Source organism: Engystomops pustulosus, chromosome 5, assembly GCF_040894005.1.
Source record: "Engystomops pustulosus chromosome 5, aEngPut4.maternal, whole genome shotgun sequence".
Classification (NCBI taxonomy): domain Eukaryota; kingdom Metazoa; phylum Chordata; class Amphibia; order Anura; family Leptodactylidae; genus Engystomops; species Engystomops pustulosus.
In genome coordinates, this window is record NC_092415.1 from 166949964 (window position 1) to 166976081 (window position 26118).

Below are 26118 nucleotides of genomic sequence, written 5' to 3' on the forward strand. Positions count from 1 at the left end.
GGGGGAGGTGATACAGTGAAACAGTGGTAAAGAAAGAAAAAGGCTAGGGTAGCCCCTCAGGCTCATTAGCATAATTCTCAAATCTGATTTTAGACGGAAGGAGGCCATGGATAACACATTCAAGATGATTACCACAGTCATGGTGCCTGGATCTATTAGTACGTCTCCTTTGTTTATTTTGATTTGTGGATTTTGATGGTAGATTCCCTTTAAATTTTCTGCATAGAAAGTTAAAAATGTGGAAAATGCCTAAAGGACATGTACCACCAGGATGAAGGATTGTAAACTAGGCACACTTACCTTACATGCTGGTGTGTGCCCCCTCTTGCAGGATCCACTCTTCTTTTAGCTTTTTATGCCCTGTTTATTTCCCAAAAAAGGCTTTTTATAAATATGCAAATGAGGGGCTCTGGGCTCAATAGGCTTTTCTTAAAAAACATGTCATAAGAAGCTTAAAGAAGATCAGATCCTTCCAGAGGGCATACACCAGCATGTAAGTGTGCTTGGTTTACAATCCTTGCTCCTGGTGGTAGATGTCCTTTAAAGAAATTAAATGTCATATAAGCCAATGACTCTTCATTTTACCACAAATTGGAATGATCAATTTGATGGGGTTTTTTTTCTGTTATATGGTTTATATGTAAATTGTGTTCTATATGGACATGTTAACTTTTTATCTTCATGCAACAATCAAAGACACATCTCCTTCCCGTATAAACTTCTAGGGGACATAATGGGGCTCATTTACTAAGGGTCGCAGATCGCACTTTCGTCGGAATGTCTTTTTTGGGGATTGCACGACTTGGATAGGTATTTAACAGGTGTCTGTGCTGGGATTGTGTCCTACACATTCAGTTTTTGGCGCAGCTGCGCTGGTTTCCATGCGACACAAATTAGGGGGCGTGCCGTTGGATGACCCGATTGATTCGGACTGAACACGGGATTTTACTTTCAAATTGTGTCGCAATCCAATGCAGTTACTTGCACCAAGAAGAAGAAGGTGAACTCCATCGGACCTGAGCGGGGAAGCGACACAGGCAGGATAACGGGCGTACAATCTTAGTGAATCGCGGCACAGGGCATTATCGTCAGTGAACTCCGTCGGACAGTTAAGTAAATGTGTCCCATTGTTTATACTTGGGGAAGGAATAGAAAAATCAGAGAGCTTTGAGTATTTAATGCAAAATGCACTGTGCATATTCTTATAATACAAATATTAATTCTTATGTATCCCATGAAGCGTTTTTTTTTATATTTCTGTCTGAAATGAAGAAAGAGACTTTCTCTGTAATATAATGATTTATAACAGAGGTCAATCATCCAAAGATTGTCCATGGCTCTCTGAGAGCAAAAATGAGCATAATGGTCTTGGGAAAGAATAGCTGACATTATAATAAAACTGTGCTCGTGCTCACCATTTACACAAATGTGGTTCTTATTACAGAGCATGTAACCTGTTCCAGTTGCAGGCTTACTTTAAGCATGCAAAGGCTTGGATGAATGAAAATCAATCCATGTGTTCATGTTCATCTCCAGCAGTCATACAAGAGACATTTATTAACCACCTGTAGCAAAATTAATACATTATTCAACTCAAAATGTTTTATATTTTCCACAGAACGTAAGCTTAGGCGAGGCACAAGTTGTTAGTTTTAACAATGGCATCTGGAGTTTCCCAAACTGATCTTCATGATCTTCTGAAATGCGGACCTGATTTATTACCCTCTACGCGGCACTCACCCAGAATCAACCCCCTGCCATTTCTCATTCACATTAAAGTTAGTTTTTTTTACGTTGATTAAATATGGCGGATGTTTAACAAAAATTGTGAGAAATGTAACTAGTCCTCAAGCTGGTGGTTAACCACAATACTGAAAGCGGATGAAAAAGTGACCTCTTTCTAGGAAATCAGCTGTAATCTAGGAAGAAACTAGACAGCAAGTGTTCTATTGTGGTCCTCGATATGTGGTTGCTTTATAAATGATGATAAATGAGTTTTCCATGACCAAATGTATAATGGCCTAATTTAAATAACCGGTCATTAATTCCTGAAAATGTGGGGTCAGACATCCGGCACCCCCATATATCACCTGATAGGAGCAGTGCCTGTCGCAGGACTTCACATAGGACAAAGAGCAGACAGCTCCGTCAGTAGTGTAGTGGTAGCTCATGGATAAAGCAGGTTCAGGTATAATTGTAGTCATAAACAGGAACAAACCTGCATCAAGCAAATACAAAATGGGTGGAGTTGTCAGCCTTGGGCTGTGTCCTGGGGTGTGGGGTATAAAACCTAAAATTATCAAATATTCATCTTTTCTTATTTAACATTCATCAGCACATTCATATCTACCAGAACTAACTGCCTATGCCCATGCATGTCAACCATACCATTGATTTTACTATCCAGTTGTTCTTTCCATGCCAAAACTTTACTTTGAAAACATGTAAATGAGGATAAGCTTCTTTAGAGGGCAATAGCAGATCACTTAAAGAGGTATTCCCATTTCAGCAAATTAATGTTATCGTTTGTATAATAAATCAATTATATCAATTCCTCATGGTTTTCTAGATCTCTGCTTGCTGTTATTCTTTAGAAAGCTTCTATATTTAATTCCAGTGGACAGAAATCTGACCGTGGTCACCCAGGTGCACGGCTTGTTATATCAGACAGCTCTGATTACTGTCTGTGATATAATGAGCCGTGCAACTGTGTGACCATGGTCAGATCTCTGTCAACTGGAAGTAAACATAGAGCAGAGATCTAGAAAACAGTGAAGAATTGATACAGAAAGTATATTGGAAAATTGTATAACTTTTTATTATACAAACAATGACATTAATTAGCTAAAATGGGAGCACCCCTTTAAGGGTTCCACAATTTGCTGGACCCAGGAGTAACGTAGCTGATAAGGAAAAAATGATCGAAGGCCCTGGGTGGTTGAAGTGTAGCAGGGACTAAATTAAAACAGAATTCTGTCACACAATGTTAAATCTGCCCCTGTATGTTCTTCACTGTCTGCATTACCAGTAATATAATAATATAGTATTTTATTTGTATATGTTCCCTAACATATGTAAAGTGCTACGGAATATGATGGCACTATATAAATATTATTGTTATTGAATGTGAAAGTCACAGACGGGCCTGAGTTGAGCTTTTGCACTAGTGCCCTAAAGTGCAACTAAATCATTAGTTGCACTATTACCATAAACTATATACTATAATAATTAATAATAATAATCTGTGTTTATAAAGCCCCATCATATTCTATAGCACTTTACATATCATAGGGGACATATACAAATATAATATTACATTACAGAGTACAACCAGTCATATGGAACAATAGGAGTGAGGGCCCTGCTAAGATTGTTATTGCAACAACGTATTCTAGACCACAACATTTTTGGAATTTCCTCCTTTTATATGTCATTAAATTATGTCTTGGATTCTCTTTAATGTAATTTATGTGATCAGTGTGTTCAGCGGTCTCATGAAAGCTGATATTCCAGCTATTGTGATCTGGATGGCTTTGATCTGAATACAGTTAAAATTTTTACCCTTTTGCTGTTTTCTTCTTCTTGCGCACTTCTAAATTCATGCTCCAAGTCAATGTCATTGAAGAGCCCCACTTCCTCACAGTTTTTTAAAAATCGTGTTGGAGTTGGTGTCTGGTCTGTGGAAGGAGATTTAGACAATGGTTTAGAAATAATGATAAACCATCACATGTACAGGCAAACTTACATACATTTTTATTGTTCACAGTATCGATTTAATGGATCTATAAAATAATCTCATCTCTTGGATTGAGATAGCCTACAACAGTGATGGGGAAACCAAGTGCCCAAACTACAACAAAATTCAACTTATTTATCACATAAATAAACATGGCCATTTAAGCAGTAACTTAATTTTCCCTGCTTTCAATCATATTGGCATCCTTAGGACCCTTGAAAGGAGGAGAAATTTGGATTATTATTGTAGCTTCCCTTCAGGGTCCCCTGAACAAAGAAGAAATGTGTAGCAGGAGCTCCAATGATAATACAGCACTGTCCACATCTCCTTACTCCTCCTGAGGTCCAGAGAAACCAAAGGTGGTAGCTTTAGAATAGCACTGTACATGGCATGTCCTAAGTATCCCGGGACTGTAGTAGGAGTGCTTTGAGTGCCTTGAGTGCTTTCTGGTGAACTCTGTGCTGGGGTGACGGCCTTGGTGCCCACATAGATGGCTCTGAGTGCCACCTCTGGCACCTGTGTCATGGGTTAACCACCACTTGCCTAGAATCTCCAGCTTTGAAATTGCAGAAAACCCCCACCACAGAAAAATGCTGCTTGCCACCACCATGTTTTATTGCAGGGATCATGTCTGGCAGTGGATGAGCACTGCCTGATTTCCTACATACATGATACATACAATCAAGATCAAAAAGGTTCCATCTTGGTTTCATCCGACCAGAGAATCTTGTTTCTCAGTCTGAGAGTTTTTTGGTGCTTTTGTCCAAACTGTAGGTGCGGGAAGTAAAAGTTCTCATTATGGAGATTGCCAATTAAGGCCACCATGAAGGCGTGTGGTGTCTTACAGCCATGGATGCTCCACTAGGGGATTCTGGGAACATATGCAAAGTTCTCCAGGATGGAATAAGGAAACCACGCCTCTTTTAGCTACCTTGTATAGGTGGGCATTTATGTGCCTTTTACTAAGGAGAGGTTTCTTTCTGGCCATTTTGCCATAAACCAGATTACTGGAATCCTAAAGTAATGGTTGACCTTCTGGAGGTTAGCCAGAGTTACTACTGTGTTCTTGGTCATCTCTCTTGCCAAGGCCCTTCTCTATAGAATGCTTAGTACAATGGGGTGGCCAAATCCTGGGACCATGCTGTTCCTAATTTTCCCCTTTATCAATAATGGGGGCCACATTGATCTTCTCAATTATTTTGTGTTTGAGTCCACAGCTGTGTTTCTACACAATCCTGTCCTAAGTTCCACAAGTTTTATGTTGGTCCAGATGGCTTGCTACTTTCTCTAATATGCATTGCCAGCTTTAAAACTTTATATAGACAGGGGAGGGTCTTTAATGCCAAAATTGAATTTACCACAGGTGTACTCAAACTAAAGGGAAGAAACATCTCATAGATGACTGATCATGAGAGTCACAGCACCTATGTCCACGCAAATAAGAGGCTTTGAAAACTGAATTTCAAGAGTCACAGCACCTACTTCCGTGGCAAACTTTTGTTCTATCTTTTTAATCAGTATTCAAAAATGTGTTAAATTCTGCCTTTACATTATGATTAATAGATAGTACAGATTACATACAGGACTTTCTGAATACATAATAATAATAGGTTCAAAAATAATACCGTATATACTCGAGTATAAGCCGACCCAAGTATAAGCCGAAGCCCCTGATTTTACCACAAAAACCTGGTAAAACCTATATATTTTTTACTCGAGTATAAGCCGAGTTTGGGTTTTCAGCACATTTTTTTGTGCTAAAAAACTAGGCTTATACTCGAGTATATAAGGTAATAATATTTATTTATATAGCACCATCATATTCTGCAGCGCTTTATAAATCATATGGGATGTATACAAATATAATATTACATTAAAAAGTACAAACAGTCATATGGCCCTGGACCTGGACTTTTGGCAACATTCTCTGTTTTCTTCGGTGCCAATGTGAAATTGATGACCTATAAGCTTATATTGTTTTCTAAACAAAATAATAACCCTGATAATCAGTATGGGTTCTATAGATTGTTGAAAAGTTATTGATCATTAAAGTTTATCAAATTCACTTAAACAATAAACATACTGCAACATAAAGAAACATTTTAAAGTCTTTTTTTTATTCACAAGAAATGAGCAAACAGAAATAAGAATTGAGGATATTTTGGGATATTTCTTCCCTTCTACAGAACTACAATTCAATTTACACCTGCTTCACGTAGTTGTTACCTCTCATACTGTTTCCAGTTGGTTTGTTAGAATCTGTGTAACAGCGCTAGACGAGATTCATTTCTTCAAAAACATTGTTTAAAATAAAAATAATAATTCGGTCACAGATAATTTTAAGAAATTATATTCGGTATTTATTCTCCAATTATTTTAATTGGAATAATTATGTTAATTATATATTTGCATGGATGAATCATTAGGAATCATTTGGAGTGACTACAGGCAGTCCCCTACTTAAGAACACCCGACTTACAGATGACCCCAAGTTACAAACGGACCTCTGGATGTTGGTAATTTACTGTACTTTAGCCCCAGACTACAATGATCAGCAGTAACAGTTTTCACAGGTGTCTGCAAAAAAGCTTCATTGTTAGCCCTGGGTCTTATGACAATCCAAAAGGATTAAAATCAAACTGTCACAGAGACCAAAAAAATTTTGGCTGGAGTTGCAATTACAAAATATACAGTTCCGACTTACATACAAATTCAACTTAAGAACAAACCCAAAGAACCTATCTTGTATGTAACCCGGGGACTTGTTTTTAAATGCCATTTTTAGACGTTTTATAGTCTTCATAGGAAAATCTCTGTTCCTCTCATTGTCACATGGGGTCTACTATATTTATTATTGACTGTTCAGTTGTAATGAACCTAAGGTTATTTTGCTTCCAGATGATTTCTAAGGGCAACATCTTGGGTGAGGGTCATAATGGAGTGATCCACAACTCCCTGCATTCCCCTGGCTCCCAACTTTCACAGTACACAGTCCCTTCCCATGCGATGTTATATTTCCTTGTGGCAGTGAACATATTGGGGCTCATTTACTAAGGGTCCGCGGAGCGCATTTTTGACGGGTTTCCCGATGATTTCCATTTTGCAAATGCCCCGGGATTTTGGCACACGTGATCGGATTTTGGCGCATAGGCACCAGCTTGGACACGACAGAAATCGGGGGATGGGCCGTCGGACAACCCGACCGATTTGGACAACGCACAGGATTTAACATTTAGAAATGTGTCGCAAGACACGCACTTACAAGCACCGGGAAGAAGCAGGTGAACTCCAGCGGACCTCGGCGCAGAAGCAACGTATGCAGGAACTCGGGCGCACAGGCTTTGTGAATCGCGGCAGACCCGAATCCTCATCGGGAAACCTCCCGCGGGATCGCGACCGGACCGGTTAAGTAAATCTGCCCCATAGATGGACACCTTGTGGTGTTGGTGGGATGCCAGGAAACAGTGGTCCTAATGCTAGTTGAGTTACAAAGGTAGTGATATTTATTAGTTAACCCAGTCCTGCCCCTCTATAGTCCACCCTGTCAGAGGTTGTTATAGATGTAGCTGTGACATCCTGTGTACATAATATCAACTATGAAGCCAATCAATGTCCTAAGAATTGCTGCAAGCATAGGTTATAAGCTGACATATTTTTATAGTCTTTTATTCACAGCATTTGCGAGCCTGTATCTATCGTATCATATGCTGTCATAGCCCTTCAGAGACCACAAGATTTTTTATTTCTCAATATTTAATTGATATCAAATATACATTGAAAACATTTTTCTGCATTGGGGTTCTTTGGAGTATTCACATTTTGCCAGACACTACTGTGAAACACTGAGCCTGTTTGCAAGGGGTTCTACTGAATTGAAAGAGTTAAAAGGAATTCTAAACTACTGAAGCTGCTATTTACTGTGAAAATAAATGATAACAAAATATGCAAAATATATGTAAATAGTGACAAAATAAAAGGTGTTGTTGTCTAGTATGAATAAAGAAAATAAGGACAAGATCCAGTACAAAAGAAATGTATGACTACAGCAATATCAAAGTATTTCTACAAAGTATACACTACTACTGGAAAATAACATGTAACCACTTTACAGGAAAAATAGTAAAGAATATGCAGCATTATGTTTGCATTCAGAAAATTGTATTGAAAATGCAATCTTTATTCAAGAAGGAAAAATCCACCTAAATTGTTTGTGATAGATTTTACCACCTTTTAACCATGAAAGGTTCAATAGTTAAATCCATGTTGAAAACTAAGAAGCTAAGTGATTCCAGTGTTACCTGACAACATGTTATCGTTCTTTATTGAAGGAAACTTCAAGGTCATTTCATGCTTGTGCCTGTGAATCATCAGATGATCTTCAGTGGGGAATCGCTGTAACACAGAAAACATAAAGGTGTAATAAATCCTTGGTAAAGACTATCCACACAACACAATCTAAAGGTAACAGGATCCATTAAAGACATCTAGGACATGAATAAGTAACTAGACATTACATACAAGGACGGTTCACTCACATGACAATACTTAACTGATTACCTACTTGTTGGGCATCAACAATAACAAAAGATGAACTTTAGACCCGGGCACAATTAAGGAATCTTTAAATTTAGGAAACTGGGCAACATTACAGATGTTGACTTAAAGAGAGTGACTATTACTATGTCCCATTGGGATCCCCTGCTTGGGCCATCTTTTATGAAGAGTAACTCATGTCCTAATTCTGTTCTGGTGGACAATGTATTTACTCTAAATGACAACATGTAATACTACATTGTTGTTTACATGGGGGCTCATTTACTAAGGGCCCTACGGACATCCCGACGGACATCGTCGGACATATGTATGTATTTATATATACTGTAAATACACAGTAGCTCCCCCATTCATAACATCCCATTGCAAACCACAAGGTTCCCCATACAGAAATCCCCAATAAGTAGTATGTACAGATTTCTTCTACCAGCATCTGCCTTAGTACATCTAAGGATGATTTCTATAACATTACCAACCAGCACTGACTCATAAAAAAATACAGAAACACTATTGGCATCTAGAATGGGTTTCTGGGCATAAATCTGCCACATCTGCTTAAAGTAATTGTTTTGAATGGTGTTTATGCAATGCTAATCCCTTCTCCTGGTGACCACAACAAATCATGGAGAGAGGAGGACATGCAGATACTTGGCAGTGCTGTGAGGTCACTATTGATTGGAAAACAATGGGCCAGAGCTATCACTCAGCAGTAAGATGTGATGTCTTCAAATTAAGACTGCCCTAAGAAAGATATGTTTAAGAAGAATGCACGTAATGTAATGTCAAAATGTCTAGGGATATGTGTCAAGTACCTACCGTAGCTGCCCATATGCATCACTTAAAAATGCACCCATGCAGTAAGTAGTCTTATATTTGTGTGTATAGTATTCTAGTGCTCCTTGTAGACAGTAAAGGAGATGTATCAATCTCTCTGTGCCAGAAAACTGGAGTAATTTGCACCTGAAATGACGGGCTTTACTGAAGGTTTTATGCAAATTTTAGGCAGTTTGCTGACACCTATGAAAAAGGAATGTGTCCTCGGTAAAACGGATTGTGTCTACGCCAGAAAATTATATATTGTGCGCCCGATTTCCTGCATCTGTCGCTTCCCTGCTCAGGTCCGCCGGAGTACACCTTCTTCTTCCTGGTCTATGTAAGTGTTTGGAACTGCGGCACAATTTAAATATTAAATCCTGCACGTTGTCCCAATCCGTCAGATCGGCCGCTGGCCCGTCCTCCAATTTGTGTCGCGTGAAAGCCGGCACCTATGCGCCAAAATCTGATGGTGTGCGCCAAAAACCCCTCTAAATGCGGCGCATATCAGAAATCACCGGGTATTCCGACAATATTGCGGACCGTTAGTAAATGAGCCCAATTGTCACAGAATGATTAAAAACAGTTCAAACTGTACTATGTGCAGCCCGTGGAGTGTGCGGAATGCGCCAGATTCATTAATGCAATGTATTGATTGATACTTTGTGTGATACCATATCTATGGGGGGCATCATAGCTGCTAGACTGGGAGCTAGAGATAGAGCATTAAGAAAGATGGTGATAAATGGAGGATATACGTGATAAAATAACTATAGTGTTATTCCCCGAGCCTACATCTATAGGTAGGCTATAGCTTTGATGAGCAGGCTCTCCATACAATGCCCCCTCTTACAGCATGAGCCTTACACGGCATCATCTACCTCCTCTGTCTCTCTCACCCTGCATTTCATAGACAGATGCTATTGACATGAAACCTAACTACAGACTTTGCAAGTTGATGTTTTTACACATACTAATAATAATATACACATAAGAAACAACAATTAATAAATCACATATAAAAGGTTCACTGTGATATTTGCCCTCGATTTATCATTAAGGGACCTTTGCAATAATGAAAGGGATATGACACATTGGCCATGACCCATTGTCGTCTTACCTGTGAGCAGCCAGGAGCATTGCATACAAAGGACCGGTCCTGCTCCAAATTCATCTCTTCTTCTTCATATATCTAGAAGCAGAGATAGCGATAATGAGCTGCAGAACAGTTTTCTCACTTTTCACACAAATATCGGTTTCTCATTCCTATTTTATGAAACAAATATCACAACAATAGTAAAAACAAGTAGATGAAGAGAACAGCGATATCCCACTCATGCTTGTTTCCGTTGCTGTTTCTGTATGATTTTCTGCAGATAATTTGTGATTAATATTTTCTTTATTTGTCTTCTGGCACTCCCACATTTCTTCAAAAAATTTTAAGCAAAATGGATGTTTATGAATATTCATTACGAGTCCCACCCTGGCGCAGCCCTCATAGAATACAGAATTTCAACTTGTGACCCTGCCGATGCTGTGAAGCTACAGTATGTTACATCTAGATTGTTATAGTGTTATACACTATTGTACATTGTAACATTAAGTTTTGCTACATCTGTAAGACCACGTTCATAACACAGTTTTAGATTTCCATTGTTCCCTTCCATTAAGAAAGCTCTCACTTTCAGTTCTGCTAAAGCAAAGACTGCTCAATGGGTCTTTTATAAGTCTCCACACACCTGCAAAGCAGCCTTAATTGGCAAAGCATCTGTAAGGAGAACCCTTACTCCCTGACCTAAGTCTTCCCTGCACAGAGCTATGAATAGAGCTATGGTAGACTAGTACTCTGAACACCTAGTGGCGAAAAACACTGCTAACAACTTGATAAAGAAGCAGGAAAAATGCATAAAGAAGCTCTTTTTCTTAATGAAGTATATTACAGAGTTTACTATGCACTTTTAATTTCTGAAACAGAAACAATGCTTCAAAGGTTTAGTCACACTTTAAAGGAAACCTACCACTTGTAGTGGCAGGTTTCTGATGGAAATACCGGGCACCAGCTCAGGGTGAGCTGGTGCCGGAGCTTATTTTCGTTAGTGTTTTAAACCGCGGTATCGCGGTTTAAAACACTTTTTAAACTTTATAGCCGGCGCAGGCAGGTACGCGCTCGGCGCTTACCATGCGCGCGGCTCTCATTCACTTCCTATGTAGCCGCGTGCACGGTAAGCACCGAGCGCGTACCTGCCTGCGCCGGCTATAAAGTTTAAAAAGTGTTTTAAACCGCGATACCGCGGTTTAAAACACTAACGAAAATAAGCTCCGGCACCAGCTCACCCTGTGCTGTAAAAATGATGTGTAGGCAGAAGAAAACGGGTGCACCAGTAGGTAAGGCCACACCTCTTGTGCACCTAGAAACTCATTTTCATAAATATTGAATTTTATCTAAAATGTCAAATCAATGAGAATTACATCCACAGATGTTTTTTCAGAAAAATGTACCATGAGTACAGAATAAAATGGGTCATGCAGGAAGAGAGAGCTGACAGCAGTAAACTTTCCAGATCCACAAGGAGGCTTCATATGAGGGAACTTCAGTCAACAAACAATGAAGAAAGCCAAGTTAATTACACATTACCTGACTATAGGGTTGATGTCTGACCACTGCTTCATCTAGTGGTCTCCTTTGGGATGGGAAAGTTAGATGCCCTATTACAGAGACCACTGGGGCTCCTCCCAGCAGTGGAATCCCTAGTCTGTATCCATTTATCAAATGTAAATGTTTCCATTTGAAAACTCCTTTAAATTGCTAGACCCCCAGAGACTTCACTAGTTGAACCTTTCTACATGCTTTAGCATGTTTTAAAAAGGTTTATAACCTGTTGACGTTTTATTTTTCATTTAAAGGGTTGCATGTTCAAGCACCAAACTGTTGGATAATCTCATTATTAATACCAAGTCTCAAGGTACGAGTTTTACAATACTGTTATTTCACCTACTCCTCCAATTTACTGAATATTTCTGATGCTCCAGGGGTTTTTAACCACTTCTGCAACAGATATGCAAGGTCAATGGCAAATAAGAGCTCCTTATATAGTTACCCCTATGCAACAAAGCACTTGTTCCCTTTATTATGACAAGCTCTGAATGCCTCCTCCTCTGAAATCATGCATCGGTCTTCAGAAGATCTGGTTAGTGATGTCTCTGGAAGAAGGACCATCAATTACTGTGAAGGGGACAAGTCAAGAGAGAGCTTGACTTCAGTGTTAAATTGTCCACCTCCTTGACTTCATGCAACCAATTTACATGTCACTACAAAGTAGATTTCCTGAATGATGCCACCACACTGGATCATGGAAGAAATATGATCTGGATAGTGTGTCAGCTGCATGACAACATACTGATAGTGGTTTATTAGGTCAATTTCTGCTGACAGGTTCCCTTTAACATCTGGAGCACTACACTGATATTCCTGCCTGGACCACAGCCCTCTCCTTCAGATAAGGAAAATATGTGTCTTAATAGAAGCATTAGACAACACTGGGGTGCATCCACTGCCTTTTAAGCAAACAAAGGTCATAGACTCCCTTTAAACTATTTAACCCTTTCACAACCCATGACGTAATAGCACGTCACGGGTAGGCCGCGGATGAATGGATAGGGCTCATGGGCTGAGCCCTCTCCATAGGCAGTACCGGTAACACCCACGATTGGAGCTAGCACCGATAGCCACCGGTGGCTTCAAAAAAAAAAAACCTTTAATGTGGCCGAAATGTGGCCTTTAAGATCAGCTTGCGGCTGTTTGATCTCCTTTATGCACAAGGATAATATCACAAAAATGTCACAGTAATGGGAAGATACTGAACAGGTATAATTTATATATAGTATAGTATAGTAAGTATACTATAGACATAAATATATGGATATGGATAATGTGACAGCACATACTGATATCACACACAGACAGCACAATGTCATATTACATTGGCATGGCTGCTACATTGACAATAATGTCAATGCTTGGGAGTCTGAGGCCAAAACATCAGGAACAACACCCACCAGACTACGCCTTCAGCATTATGCATGAACCCTATTAAGAAATCTTCAGGGCCAAAGCTGAGAGAAGAAATGAGAAGGTATTATAATATAATAGGTATATGACTATACAGTTAAGAGCCTTGCCAAATCTTGTTCCAAATGCTGATACTTCTATTTCACCAATGTGCCTCCTTGAACATTACATTAAGAAGGGCATGAATAATAGAATACATTGTTCCATCAAAGATCATGAATGTGAATAGAGGATTAAACAAGATATACTGTAAGACATCATAAGAAAGGAATAGGGGAGCAGAGAAGTGATTGCCTTCAGCACTTATGTCCACTCCCTAACATTGAAACAGAAGCTCGGTTTTAAGGGTTTGGATTTTAGCAGCTAATACTTTGATAGACGGAGAGACAGCTATCTGATTGTATTTCCTATGACAAGCAAAAATGATTTGCCAAAAAACTCTCACTGGTTTGACGCACTTAGCTCACTAATGCCAATGAGCAGATTTCCACTAAAATCATTCTTTATCCCCTAATCCCAATGATTTCAACCTTTACAGGCCGAAATCTTTAAAAGGGTCTATTATCGAAATTGTGTATAATCCTATTCATGTTTAAAGACAATTTTTTTTACCAGTGTAGTGTGATTTTCTGTTTCTTACATATGACGTATGAGCTCTGCGCAGGGTTAGTCTTCCAAATATCTCAATTTATAAAACCCCAAATATTCTTATAATACTGTTTCAAGTGTGCATCACTGTTCTTTCTCATAAAATATACTACAAATGTGAAGGAGCATAACTAGAATAGGCTGGACCCCAACAGACTTCTGAATGAGGCCCACCTTCCCACTAAAAAAATATACATATTCGTATACTCACACATGTGAATTACAATCACACACAGTATTTATACACCATATATGCATGCATATAGCAATATATAATACACACATACATACATACAATACTATATAAAGAAATACAGCATATACACACCCAATATCCTGGATGCAATGGCGTAACTTGAAGCTGATGGGCCCCAGTGAAAAGTCTGTGCCAGGCCCCCGACTATAATGTATAGTTCATAGTACTAGTCTTCCCATATGGGAAAGTGAGACCTTATGGGCCCCCTAAGCCCCGACCGCACACTCTGCACCCCCTGAAGTTACGCTCCTGCCTGGATGCTTGGGCCCCCTGACACTGCGAGCCCCATAGTAGCTGCAATGGCTGCTACCACTGTAGTTACGCCTCTGCATATGTGGTAGCGTTAAACTTGGCCAAATAACAATCTCAGCTCTGCTATATCTGTATCTCCAGCCAACTGTAAAGTGCAACTTTTCTTGGCCAAAGTCTCAGTGCTGAGACCCCTGCAGATTGTGAAAAATTAGGGTTCCAATGGATGCCTCGCCGCTCCTCAGACTAATGGAGCAGACGGCCGACCATGACCTTTATGCTCCATTAATCTCTATGGAGTCAACGGAAATTGCCAAACACCAAACGCCGATCTCCATCAGCTCCATGAAGATTAATGGAGCAGAACAGTCATGGGCGGCCATCTGTTCCATTACTCTCATGGAGCGACAATGGGTCAGTTGGACCCCTAGTTTTCGTGATCTGTGGGGTCACAGCAAGGAGAACTCTTACTCTCTGACCCTAGTCAAAAGCATCTGACTCAGCTAAACCAGTTCCCTGCACTGTACTGAAGAAACGCAACCATGTCGAAAAAGCGATGTCTACAGTTAGGAATCTGTTACTTCGATAATAGATACACTGGTTTGGCTTTTATCCCAAATCATATCATTAGGCGATGCCATGCCATGAAAGCCATGCTTGATGGTAAGGAGGCTGCCATACAAGGTAGCAAAGGAGGCATAGTTTTCCTTGTCCCTTTGTGGGAAACTTATTTATATATTTCCCCGAATTCCACAGTGTCTCATCAATACACAGTTTGTGCAAATTGCAACATTTGGGGGATTAGTTTATGGCAAAGACTAGTGTTCATTGATAAATATATGCAATTATTTGCTGTATGAGCATAAAAAGGGGGTATGTGCTAATAAAATATTAAGAGTACCAGGTCCATCCTGGTGAACCATTGTTTTGTTGATAGATATGGCAGCGATTCCCTAGCATCTCCAGTGCTCTATGTAAGCTGTAGGTCACCTGCAATGGCCAAATACTTTAATGAAGTTTTGCAACAAATAGGAATTTGCTTCCTTATTTGGCATGTACCTGCATAGAATATCTATTTTGCTATAAAGTAGCTCCGGGAATCACCCTTTAAAGTGAAAATAGAAAAATAAAATTACCGGTAATTGACATTCTGTGGAATTTTGAAATCTTTACGGGATGGCAATTACTGGGAAAGAAATTTCAACAAAAAGTAGAGTGAATCTACAGCTAATATACTACACAAGCATTGACTCTTACAGGCACATGAAAAACAAACACATTTTTTTTTTGTTTTGTATTGTAATGCGTTTTTTGCTTTTTTTTAATAAAAATGCTGTTAAGTGCCACAACCAGCTGTTATAGACTATTTAATATTACATTATTTAAAAACCTCTGTTTTAATTTCAAAACGTGGTTGGTTTTATTTAATCATTTGTCTATTGATTATATAATAAGGGTAAAAAACACTGCAAAAATTGTGCACAGAATATGGCAATATGAAAAAATGTCTAAAATTCTGTAAAATGCTATGAAGTGATAGTGGCTTTAATGTTCCTTTTTTTGTTTTGTTTTTCATTTAGTTTCATTTTAATTGTCCCGTTTTTTTTATGTGTCTGTTAAGGTACAGTACGAACAACCAAAGGGAATTTTACCCTTTAGCATTATTTGTTAGCATATTGTAAAGACATGACTCCCAACAGTCTGTGGTTTCCTGTAATGTTTCTGAAACATTTTTGGCAAAGCTTACAGCTTTTCAGAACTCGCTTATGTGAAAAACCTTTTACATTTTTTTTAAAGTTAACGGAGCTCAGCTACACTGTAGTAAAATAAGCTTCGCTGCAGTACTATACACAAACTGTTTACAGGTGTGGTGCTGTTTTAAGAAAACAATAGACATGTTGGATAAAAACACAAATTATATCTTTTTATGTGGTTTTTAAAGTGAAATAAAAAATATAGATATGTTTGTAACAGCCTCTCTGAACGTGTTATTATAAGTCTTCCAAATAACTAGAAAATGCAACCCTGGAGCACAAAACCTTGAAATCACCAGGAGGGCCTGTCACCGATCTATTTTAGTAAATACTTGTATTGTTTATGAAACATCAATTCAGGAGAATCTTTTCAAATTACTTCTATATTTTCTCTATTGTTTCTACTAGAAATTTACAAATAATTTGAACTGGTAATTAACTGCCAGTTTAAAATAATAACCCTCATCCACAAAGCTCTGCATAATGCTGCACCTTCCTACCTCTCCTCTTTCAGCTCAGTCTATTGCCCAACCCATGCCCTTCAATCCACCAGTGATCTTAGATTAATCTCTACCTTAATTCGAACCTCCCACTCACGTCTCCAAGACTTCTTTAGAGCTGCACCTATTCTATCGAATACTTTGCCCTGGACTATCAGACTCACCCTGAGTTTTTAAACCTCCAAAGTTTAAAATGTAACACCCAACCTCCAAAGTTTCAAATGTGCTCTCTTTAGGCAGGCCTATAACACTCATAACTGCATAAAGTTTAAACTCTCTTAACTAACCCTTCCTGTGTCCTCCTTCCATCTGTTATCCAGCAACCGCCAGTCACCAAGCTTCAGGCTTCTCTGCAGTCCCATTCTCCTTGGACTTTGTATATAAGATGATGGCTGATGACTGGGTCAAGCAGCACCACCTCTATTTATCATATTATATGTTTTTCTATTCCCTTATGAAGAATGGCTGGACCATTATATAAGTGTTTTACCTCTTGTGTCCCCCCTCATCCTCATAGACTGTAAGCTCTTGTGTCCCTCCTTCATCCTCATAGACTGTAAGCACTTGTGTCGCCCCCTCATCCTCATAGACTGTAAGCTCTTGTGTCGTCCCCTCATCCTCATAGACTGTAAGCTCTTGTGACCCTCCTTCATCCTCATAGACTGTAAGGACTTGTGTCGCCCCCTCATCCTCATAGACTGTAAGCTCTTGTGTCCCTCCTTCATCCTCATAGACTGTAAGCTCTTGTGTCATCCCCTCATCCTCATAGACTGTAAGCACTTGTGTCGCCCCCTCATCCTCATAGACTGTAAGCTCTTGTGTCCCTCCTTCATCCTCATAGACTGTAAGCTCTTGTGTCACCCCCTCATCCTCATAGACTGTAAGCACTTGTGTCGCCCCCTCATCCTCATAGACTGTAAGCTCTTGTGTCACCCCCTCATCCTCATAGACTGTAAGCTCTTGTGTCACCCCTTCATCCTCATAGACTGTAAGCTCTTGTGTCACCCCGTCATCCTCATAGACTGTAAGCTCATGTGTTACCCCCTCATCCACATAGACTGTAAGCTCTTGTGTGTCCCCCTCATCCTCATACATTGCAAGCTCTTGTGTCACCCCCTCATCCTCAGACTGTAAGCTCTTGCGAGCAAGGACCTCACTCATTCTGTTCCATATGACTGTTTGTACTCTTATGCCTTCTATGTGAATAATGCCTTCATTCTTTGGAATTCCTGGCGTGCTGTGGCTTCCTCCATCGATGTTCGTACTCTGTCATGTTTTATTTTTTTATTTGTACAGTATATGTCCCCTATAATTTGTAAAACGCTACATAACATGATGGCGCTATATAAAATAAGATTATTATTATTTAGAAGATTAATTAAAACTATATATAATACATATTATAGGCTCCGTTCCAGATAGTGATAAAAGTTTAATATGAAAAGTGCAGGACTTTTTACTAATGGAAACCTTAAAGGGCACTTGTAATCAGGATTTCACATTTTGAACTAATGACAGGTTCTCATGGGCTGTTTAATATTAATTACAAATCTTCGTTTTATGATAAAGATTCTTAGTTACATTCAGTTTTAAAGGTGAATAAAAGTATACCTGGCTCCCTGCCAGGAAAGAGGATCAAGTCATGGGGGCGTCCTGTGAGTCACTGCTCCTTTAGCTCTGTCCCCCTTACCCCTTGAAGATCTGAGCTGACTGAGATTTGCTTGCAGCATGGGGTCAATACACTTCTGCATGAGGGAGGGGAGGAGGGAGCAGGAGGGAGGGGGAGAGCTATGAGAGCAGTGATGACACAGGGACTCACAGCCTTGCACAGATGCCACCATGACTCGATCCTCTTTGCTGGCAGGAAGCCAGGTATAATTTTATATGCTTTTAAAACTAAATAGAACTAATAATATTAATTAGAAAAGAAGATTGGCAATTAGTATTAAACAGCCTATGGGAACCTGCCATTACTGATGACACGTCAGAATGATGCAATGGAAACCTAATGGACCACACTACAGTCAATAGGGACTTTTGGGCATCATTTGAGTCCATTATTACACCCAGCGGGGTTTTATTTTTTTTAATTACTCTGCTCCAAAAACAGATTAAAAAAACTCAAGTGTTCCAAACTTTTAAGAAAAAATAACAAAAAACAACACAACACATAGTTCTGAGAAAAAGATTATCTAGAATAGGAATTTCAAGGGGAATACAATTATTTCCTAAAATATACATGTCAAGAAAAGGGGGAGGTTCTCTTTAAAAGAATTACACATAACATAACGATTTTTAGTTAATGGTGCGCTATTCCTGGCTTGTATGAGGATGATCATGATGTCATGTAAACACTGCTGTCTACAAATCCTTGGCCCTTACAAGACAAAAGTACCGTAGCCGAACACAAATTGTTGCTTTCAGTCTCTGATTGTTCCTTCCTTCATTACAAAACACTTTGGCTTGTGGTAGAGATGAAGTACTTCACTTTTACGACTGTGATAATGTAGTTAGAATAGCGATTTCTCCCTGTCCATAGCTGGCATTTCCTTCCCCTCTCCGCCGTCCACACACAGCCTCGCAACAATGTTTGTTTTCACAAATTCCAAATGGTAAACTCATTTGAATTCCACCGGTGGAGGAACGCCAACTTTTTATGAGCAGCCACCGATTACAGGCTTATTAACCATTCACAGATTACATCACAGAGAATAATTGTTGAGTGGTTACATCAACGCTGGAGGATTCCAGCCCAGCAAACTCCTGGAATTTAGAGGAAAACTATTTGTCATCGTGTATTACATTCTCAGATAAAATATGCTGCTAAGCATTGCATTCAAATGACAATTCACTTCTCCTGTCTGAGTGAGAGGACTTAACAGGAAGCTAGAAATGGAACCGTTTCAATTCTCACTATATCCTGTAGTCAGCCATGTTTATGAAGTATAATAAGCACATTACATGTATTTATTCCTGTACCAGTGGTGACCCTGATGACTCACGTTTCAGTGATGTCACTCACAAGACTAGGGAAGAACCTGATCCACCGTACAGGTAGAAAACAGTTATGGGAATATTTTAAAGGATCAGCGATTTTGTCCATACAAAGCTGTACAGAGTGTTAGGTAACAACCTTGGAGATCTGAGTAACCATATGTTTGTGTGTGTTGTTAGTAGCAGCAGGACAATGAAAAATGCCTTTATACTTTGGGATTGTAGCTGGATACAGAGAACTTTGGTGCACTGGTATGTGAGAACACTTCACTGTACTGCTGCAGAGCTCCTCCCACTTTCTGTTTTAATACTACAGCAGTTACTCAGAGGGAATTGAAACTCTCAGATCACAGATCTTCAGAGCTACTACCTAATGTTGTCTGCAGCTTTTAGTGGTGAGAACTGCTGACAGATTCTCTTTAAGACTACATTCACACTGCCGTTGCCCGCCGAACCGTAGCATGACAGTGCATGGGGAGAGGAGGAGGAGGTGAGCGCAGCTCACCCCCGTCCCTCTCCATAGGAACATATGGCGCACGGCGCCGTGCTATAGATAAATGTTCTATCTTTTTCCGTGGTACGGAGCGGTACAGTGCGCCCATTGCCGTCTATGGGGGCGTATATCGGTCGTATATACGTCAGCCGTACATACTTCCCTCATACGGCAGTGTGAATGTAGCCTAAGAATCTGTGCCTATCTGTAGTAATTGACAGATCCTTTTTTAGAGATTGGTTTACAGGGAAAACATTTAGGGCCTCCAATAACTTGCATTGGGGCACGAACCACTAAAGCAAACTATCCTGTAAAGGAAGATGGAATTATAAGGAAACTGAATTAATTTGTTAATTGCAGTGTATGGCTGTAATGAAATTCATAGCTTGGAAACATTTTTTATAGGCATGCATTTACATTAAAATAGTCCAGAGTTACAAGGAAATGTGAAAAAAACAACTCTTCAATTTTTTTCCACTTTGGCGACCCATTCTGGGATTTCTTTACTGGATATTTATCGATATGATCACTGAACCCAATCAGTGACAAGTTTCACTGTCAGGCCACATTCACATGGCTGCATTGAGGTCTATGGCAACTTATAGGGGCACATCCTGAGGACTTCACAGAAAGTGCATTTTCCATGTGTAATGCACTGTGCCGCGATTCACTAAGATAGTGTGCCCGATATCCTGCATGTGTCGCTTCCCTGCTCAGGTCCGCCGCAGTTCGCCTTCTTCTTCCCGGTGTATGAAAGTGCTTGATCTTGCGACACAATTTGAATCTTAAATCCTGCACTCAGTCCGAATCAGTCAGTTCACCCAAATTTCTGTTGCATAAAAGCCAGCACAGATGCGCCAAAATTCGAATGTGTGTGACACAACCCCCTGTTAAAAATGTAGGAAAATCTGACAAAAGTGCGGCTGTGGGCGCTTAGTAAATAAGCCCCATAGTGTCTCAACGCTCCGTGATCGAGCAGTACTGGACTATGATATAGGCGTTTGGTCGGTAGCCCAGGGTCCAAGCCTAGGGGGCCCTTTCGTCCCAAACCACCCACCAAATTTTAAACTCAGAAGGACCTTCTCAGGCTGCAAGCAACTAGATAGTGCTTGCAGCTCATCTGTTGTCAGTGCAAATCAAAATTGACATAGCTGCAATCACCCACTATAGTGCAAATCTGGACAGGAATAAGCTTTCTCTATAATTTGCGGCCAGTCTGCACATTCACAGTAGTGTGAGACACAGCGCATGTACCGCTTCCTGAACGTACACAATAGAAATCAATTCGGCCCTGAATTAGCAGCCATTTGTGTGGCTAGTTCAGGGCACAAAAATAAGTTTCTAAGGGAAAATGACTTCCTGGGGAAAAGTGGGCAAAGACTAGTGTACCCACAAAGTGGTGTTAGTGGTGAAGTGATGGGGGATATAGTATTTTTTTCAACAACTCATAAAAATATATGAACTTGTTGTAATATACCTGCAACTGTACTGCAATAAAACAAGACTTCCCCATTCACTGACACCAATCAGCAACCTGAAAAGCGATGGAATACAGAAATGCAAAATAGATATAGAATATAGAATGCAAAGCTCTTAATTAAACATTGTTTACACAGGACTGACATCTCTTTTAAACTTGGATGGAATATCCAGTATATTGAGTCAATTTCATCCTGCCCAAGCCTGTTATGTGTAACTGTATATATTAATCCAAACAGCACGTTACTTTGCAAGTCATTTCTGAATGCATGTGAATCGTGTATACTTTGATACGAATTGAAAAAAAAAAGGAAACGCATATGTTGTGGATCATAACCAGAGCAACAGATGGCCAGGCGTACCACTCACTTTAAGTGATTTGAAAAATATTTGTATGAATAGTCTTGCATACGCTTTGGCATATTTATTATGACTACAGCCTGGATAAACAGCCAGTGTTCCAGTGCCAGCAACAGCTACAGACTTGCCGCGCTTCTAGACAGTGATGAGTTGAGCAAATCATTTGTCATTCAGAGGTTTAAAGGGTAGAGGGGTGGGGGTACTGGCCCCTATACCACAGGGCAGCAGGTAGCGGGACATAAATCAGTCAATCAGTCATCAACCTAATAAATTATATTAAAAGTAAAATTACTGTCCATGACTTGTATTGAGGGTTTGCCAGAAGGTAAAAAGCATAGCCAAGAGTGGGATAGGCTCAGGGAAATAAAGCTATCCAAACACATAATATAAAATATGTCAGCTGACATGGCCAATCATGGCCTGAAAACTTGATCGTTTTGTAATGCCCTATGGTCAACTTCACATATGGGATCTGTCTGTTTGGAACATTTAATTACGCTAGGCCAAAGCTACATATGCGTGCCAAATCTGCTCATCCATGCATATCCCACCATAGAAGGTCGGCGTTAGGGGGAGGCAAACTGGGCATTTGCCCAGGGCCCCCTGTTCTAGAGAGGACTTTTGTTGGCAGAAGATGTATTGCTCCTTTTAAACCCCTTGGTTGAATGCCCCAGTGAAGATGCTTATTATCTCCTGTCTATATATATATATATATATCATCTATCTGTCTAGTTATCCATCTCCTATAAATTGTCTATTGTATATCTATGTATCTGTCTATATAATCATTGATCTTTATAGCGTTTTGTCTATACATTAATCTATATATCTTCTATCTACCTATCTATCTCCTGTCTATTATATCTGTCTTGTATCATCTATCTAGCTATCTATATATACTCATATTTATCTTCTATCATCAATCTACTTATCATCTGTCTATCTCTTATAAAACTCTCCTACAGTCCCATATTACAGATACTTACCTACTACTGTGTGTAACTACAAAGTGTTATTGTAGTGCGGGGCTAAAGGAGCCTCTTACTGACTAGTCATAAAATAGTTTTATTTTGCGGCCCCACTTTGTCTATGACCAACCCTACCACCATATAATAATTCATCTGTTACTCCTCCTGGAAATTAAGTGCAAGTAGGGAAAAAGGGTAGAGAGGGTATTCCAATGGTATACAAAATACCTTCTTTGGCATCCACAGATGCAAGTTATATCAGGATGTCACTTGCTCAAGTGATTACATTCTGGAGAAGCTGGGTCTCTCAGCAGAACACCTCTACCCAGGTCTTGCTGCTTTTCACCCTGTCCCTTGTCTCTTTTGCCTTATTTCCCCTTCTCAGCTTGGCATATCCATAGTAATGTTAGTCACTGAGCTGACTGAACAGTTTCAGGCCATCCCTCCTTGATAAGGGATGATCACCAGATTTTGCCCCATTAATTTCTAGAACCCTCAGGTAGGATATGAAATGGTCTTTCTATATTTTTATGTAAAATATAACCAGTTTACATATAAAAGAAAACTTTTCCAAAGTCATATGCAAAGAAGATTCATATTTTGCCTGTGTTGAGTGAAGTTTAGAGGTTGGAGGGGAGGGTCACTTCAGGTGGCTATATCTTTGGTTCTATAGTGTCTTAAAAAAACATGCTTTAGATGTCATATTAAGATTAGATTCTCCTCTTTTGTAAGTATTCATAATAAAAAAAACATAGCCACACATTTACTAAAAACAGTAATCATGATTTCTGGCACTCATTCTTTATGAAAATGTCTCTCTCTGCACTGACCCAACAGAGTGCACCATTTTTTTGGGGGGGGGGGGCACTTTTAACATGGGGCGTGCAACTGTGGGACTTTGCATGATAAATGTGGTTCACAGTCTGACTGAGCACAGGAACGCCCATTTCAGTGCAGTATAGACTCGGACACTTCTGTATCAGTTCTTAAATACATGTGCAAGCAGTAGTTTGCACTGAAAATAATGTGCAATGTACAGAAAACTGACACAGGGGCTTTAATAAATCTGGACCATAGTTGGAAATGTGAGCCGCAGATAGATATCCATATCCCACCTTTTTTAAACTCTGGATCTGTAGCTCACAGAACCACAAGTCTGATGCAATCTAAACAATGTGATCCATATCTTTAATATTACAACAGAAACTTTTTGAAGGTACTATAGCACCAATGATACGTTCTAAACTTGACTCATCTCAGGCAAATATAACTCTGCCCTGCTCATTTTCACCTGGCTTTGGAGGTGATCTTTTATTAGTAAATTGGTGATATTTCTCATTCATGGAAAGGACATTTCATACCATACCTTAGGGAGCTAGTAGTTTAATGGGATAACATATGGTGACAAGTTCCCTTTAATAAAACATATTTGTTTTATTATTATTATTATTATTATTTTAGATTTCCGGATAGAATAACAGAGGAATGCAAAATGCAGTATTTCAAGAGAAATTCTCTCAAAAGATAATTTATGGTAAATTCAACTTCCCAAATCCAGACCAAAGAGGTTCCAGCTTTTTATAATGAGGGTGAAACTCATCATGCATATTAATTACTGTTAATACTTCTTCTAATACGCCACCGAGCGACCAACTAGTCATGAACATTTGACCTGGGATAATATTTACTGGGCAGTGAGAACCTGCCAATTATTCGGGTAGCGTCATACGAAAAGAATATGTGATCTATGTGGAAGAATGAATCTTTAACTAATAAAACAGCCAGGCATGCAGATTATTTTCTGCAGGAGAACAATGTGATTTGTGACTGGTGATTCATGTCTCCAGTTTTTTGAAGGGGGAAAACTCATCTTGAAATATCCGACTCTTTTACAACTTTTGCCCAACTCACAATAATCCAGGGTTTTAAAGCCCATCTGAATTGCTTATTTTGACTACACTTGCAAGCGTAGGTCAATAAAAACCATTACTTAGTCTGCAGAAGAGATTTTCGGAGCTGCCAGAAGAGATGCCAAGGCACGTATATGTTTGATTAGATCACTTGCAGAATGGGGTAACGTAGAGGTGATGAAGGGTAAATCTCTGTATTTGGCCAAGAAACCAGTGTCAGATGCATTTCTGAAATTCAAGCCAAATTTCAAAGTTCGGGGGAAATCCAAGTTGTAATGTGAGAAAAGCTGCAGTCTCTCACTACATATGATATCATTGTGGGCATCAGCTCTGTGTATATCAAATTAGTTTCTACAATGCACATAGACTCTACTTGACATCCACTAGGAAGAGCAAATTGGTTTAGTCTGATTTTTACTATGGGTCCAAGTCTCTCGTGTTTATGACATTACACTATGTACATAGACCTGGTGTCCTCCAAGTAATTTTTTTAGAATATTTGTAATTATTTCATGTTATATTTTAATTAGTGATGATATAATTTAGAGAAGAGATTAGCCTTATTGTCCCTTGCTCCAAGTAATAATTGACATGTGTTATTGACATCTACACGAGTAGATCAAATCTCAAGATCAGGGATACTCTGCACTTTCGCCATAGAACAGATATTTTGATGCAAAAAACACAGTGTAAAAAACAAATCAAAACGTGGGTCTGGGTGTGGAAAGACAAACTTTGGGCTACCACACACTTTTTTGGACTGGTCCACTAGAGTACCAGAGAATCTTTTGGTGGAGCCCAACCTCTAACCCAATACTGGAAACCAGATGTCATAAATAGACAACCCAAATTGGATGCTACTTGGGACTATTTACTCGGTACTAATAGAGCAGGGGCAATGGTACCAGCCATAGCAGTCACTATGGGGTCCACAATGTCAGGAGGCCTATCATCTGACCTGACACTAAAGATGGGAAGATGTTCACCATTATATACATATTGGGGCACATTTACTAAGGGTCCGAATCACGCATTTCCGTTTGTTTTTCAGAATTGTACTGTTTTGCGTGGAATTGCCGCGGGATTTTGGCGCACGTGATCGGATTGTGGCGCATCGGCACAGGCTTGCATGCAACGTAAATCGGGGGGCGTGGCTGTCGGGAAACCCGACGGATTCGGAAAAAAACACGCTATTTTAAAAAAAAAATTGTGTTGCTTGACAGGCACTTACAAGCACCAGGAAGAAGAAAGTGAACTCTGGCGGACTTCGGCGCACCAGCGACACCTGGTGGATAAGGGGCGCATGACCTTAGTGAATCCCGGCAGGACATGAAT

At 39.6% G+C, this 26118-nt stretch overlaps 1 protein-coding gene across 5 annotated transcripts in view; it reads right to left on the bottom strand.

Moving 5' to 3' along the window:
• Positions 1–26118, bottom strand: part of CREB5 (cAMP responsive element binding protein 5) — a 328890-nt gene that overhangs the window by 253844 nt on the left and 48928 nt on the right. For all 5 annotated transcript variants that reach the window (XM_072153716.1, XM_072153718.1, XM_072153714.1 and 2 more), the window contains 3 exons: positions 10224–10295; positions 8035–8128; positions 3562–3677 (listed from right to left, as the gene is read on the bottom strand). In XM_072153716.1, the coding sequence (XP_072009817.1) occupies positions 3562–3677; positions 8035–8128; positions 10224–10277 (264 nt within the window). In that variant the 5' untranslated portion in view covers positions 10278–10295. The remainder of the gene's footprint in view (positions 1–3561; positions 3678–8034; positions 8129–10223; positions 10296–26118) is intronic.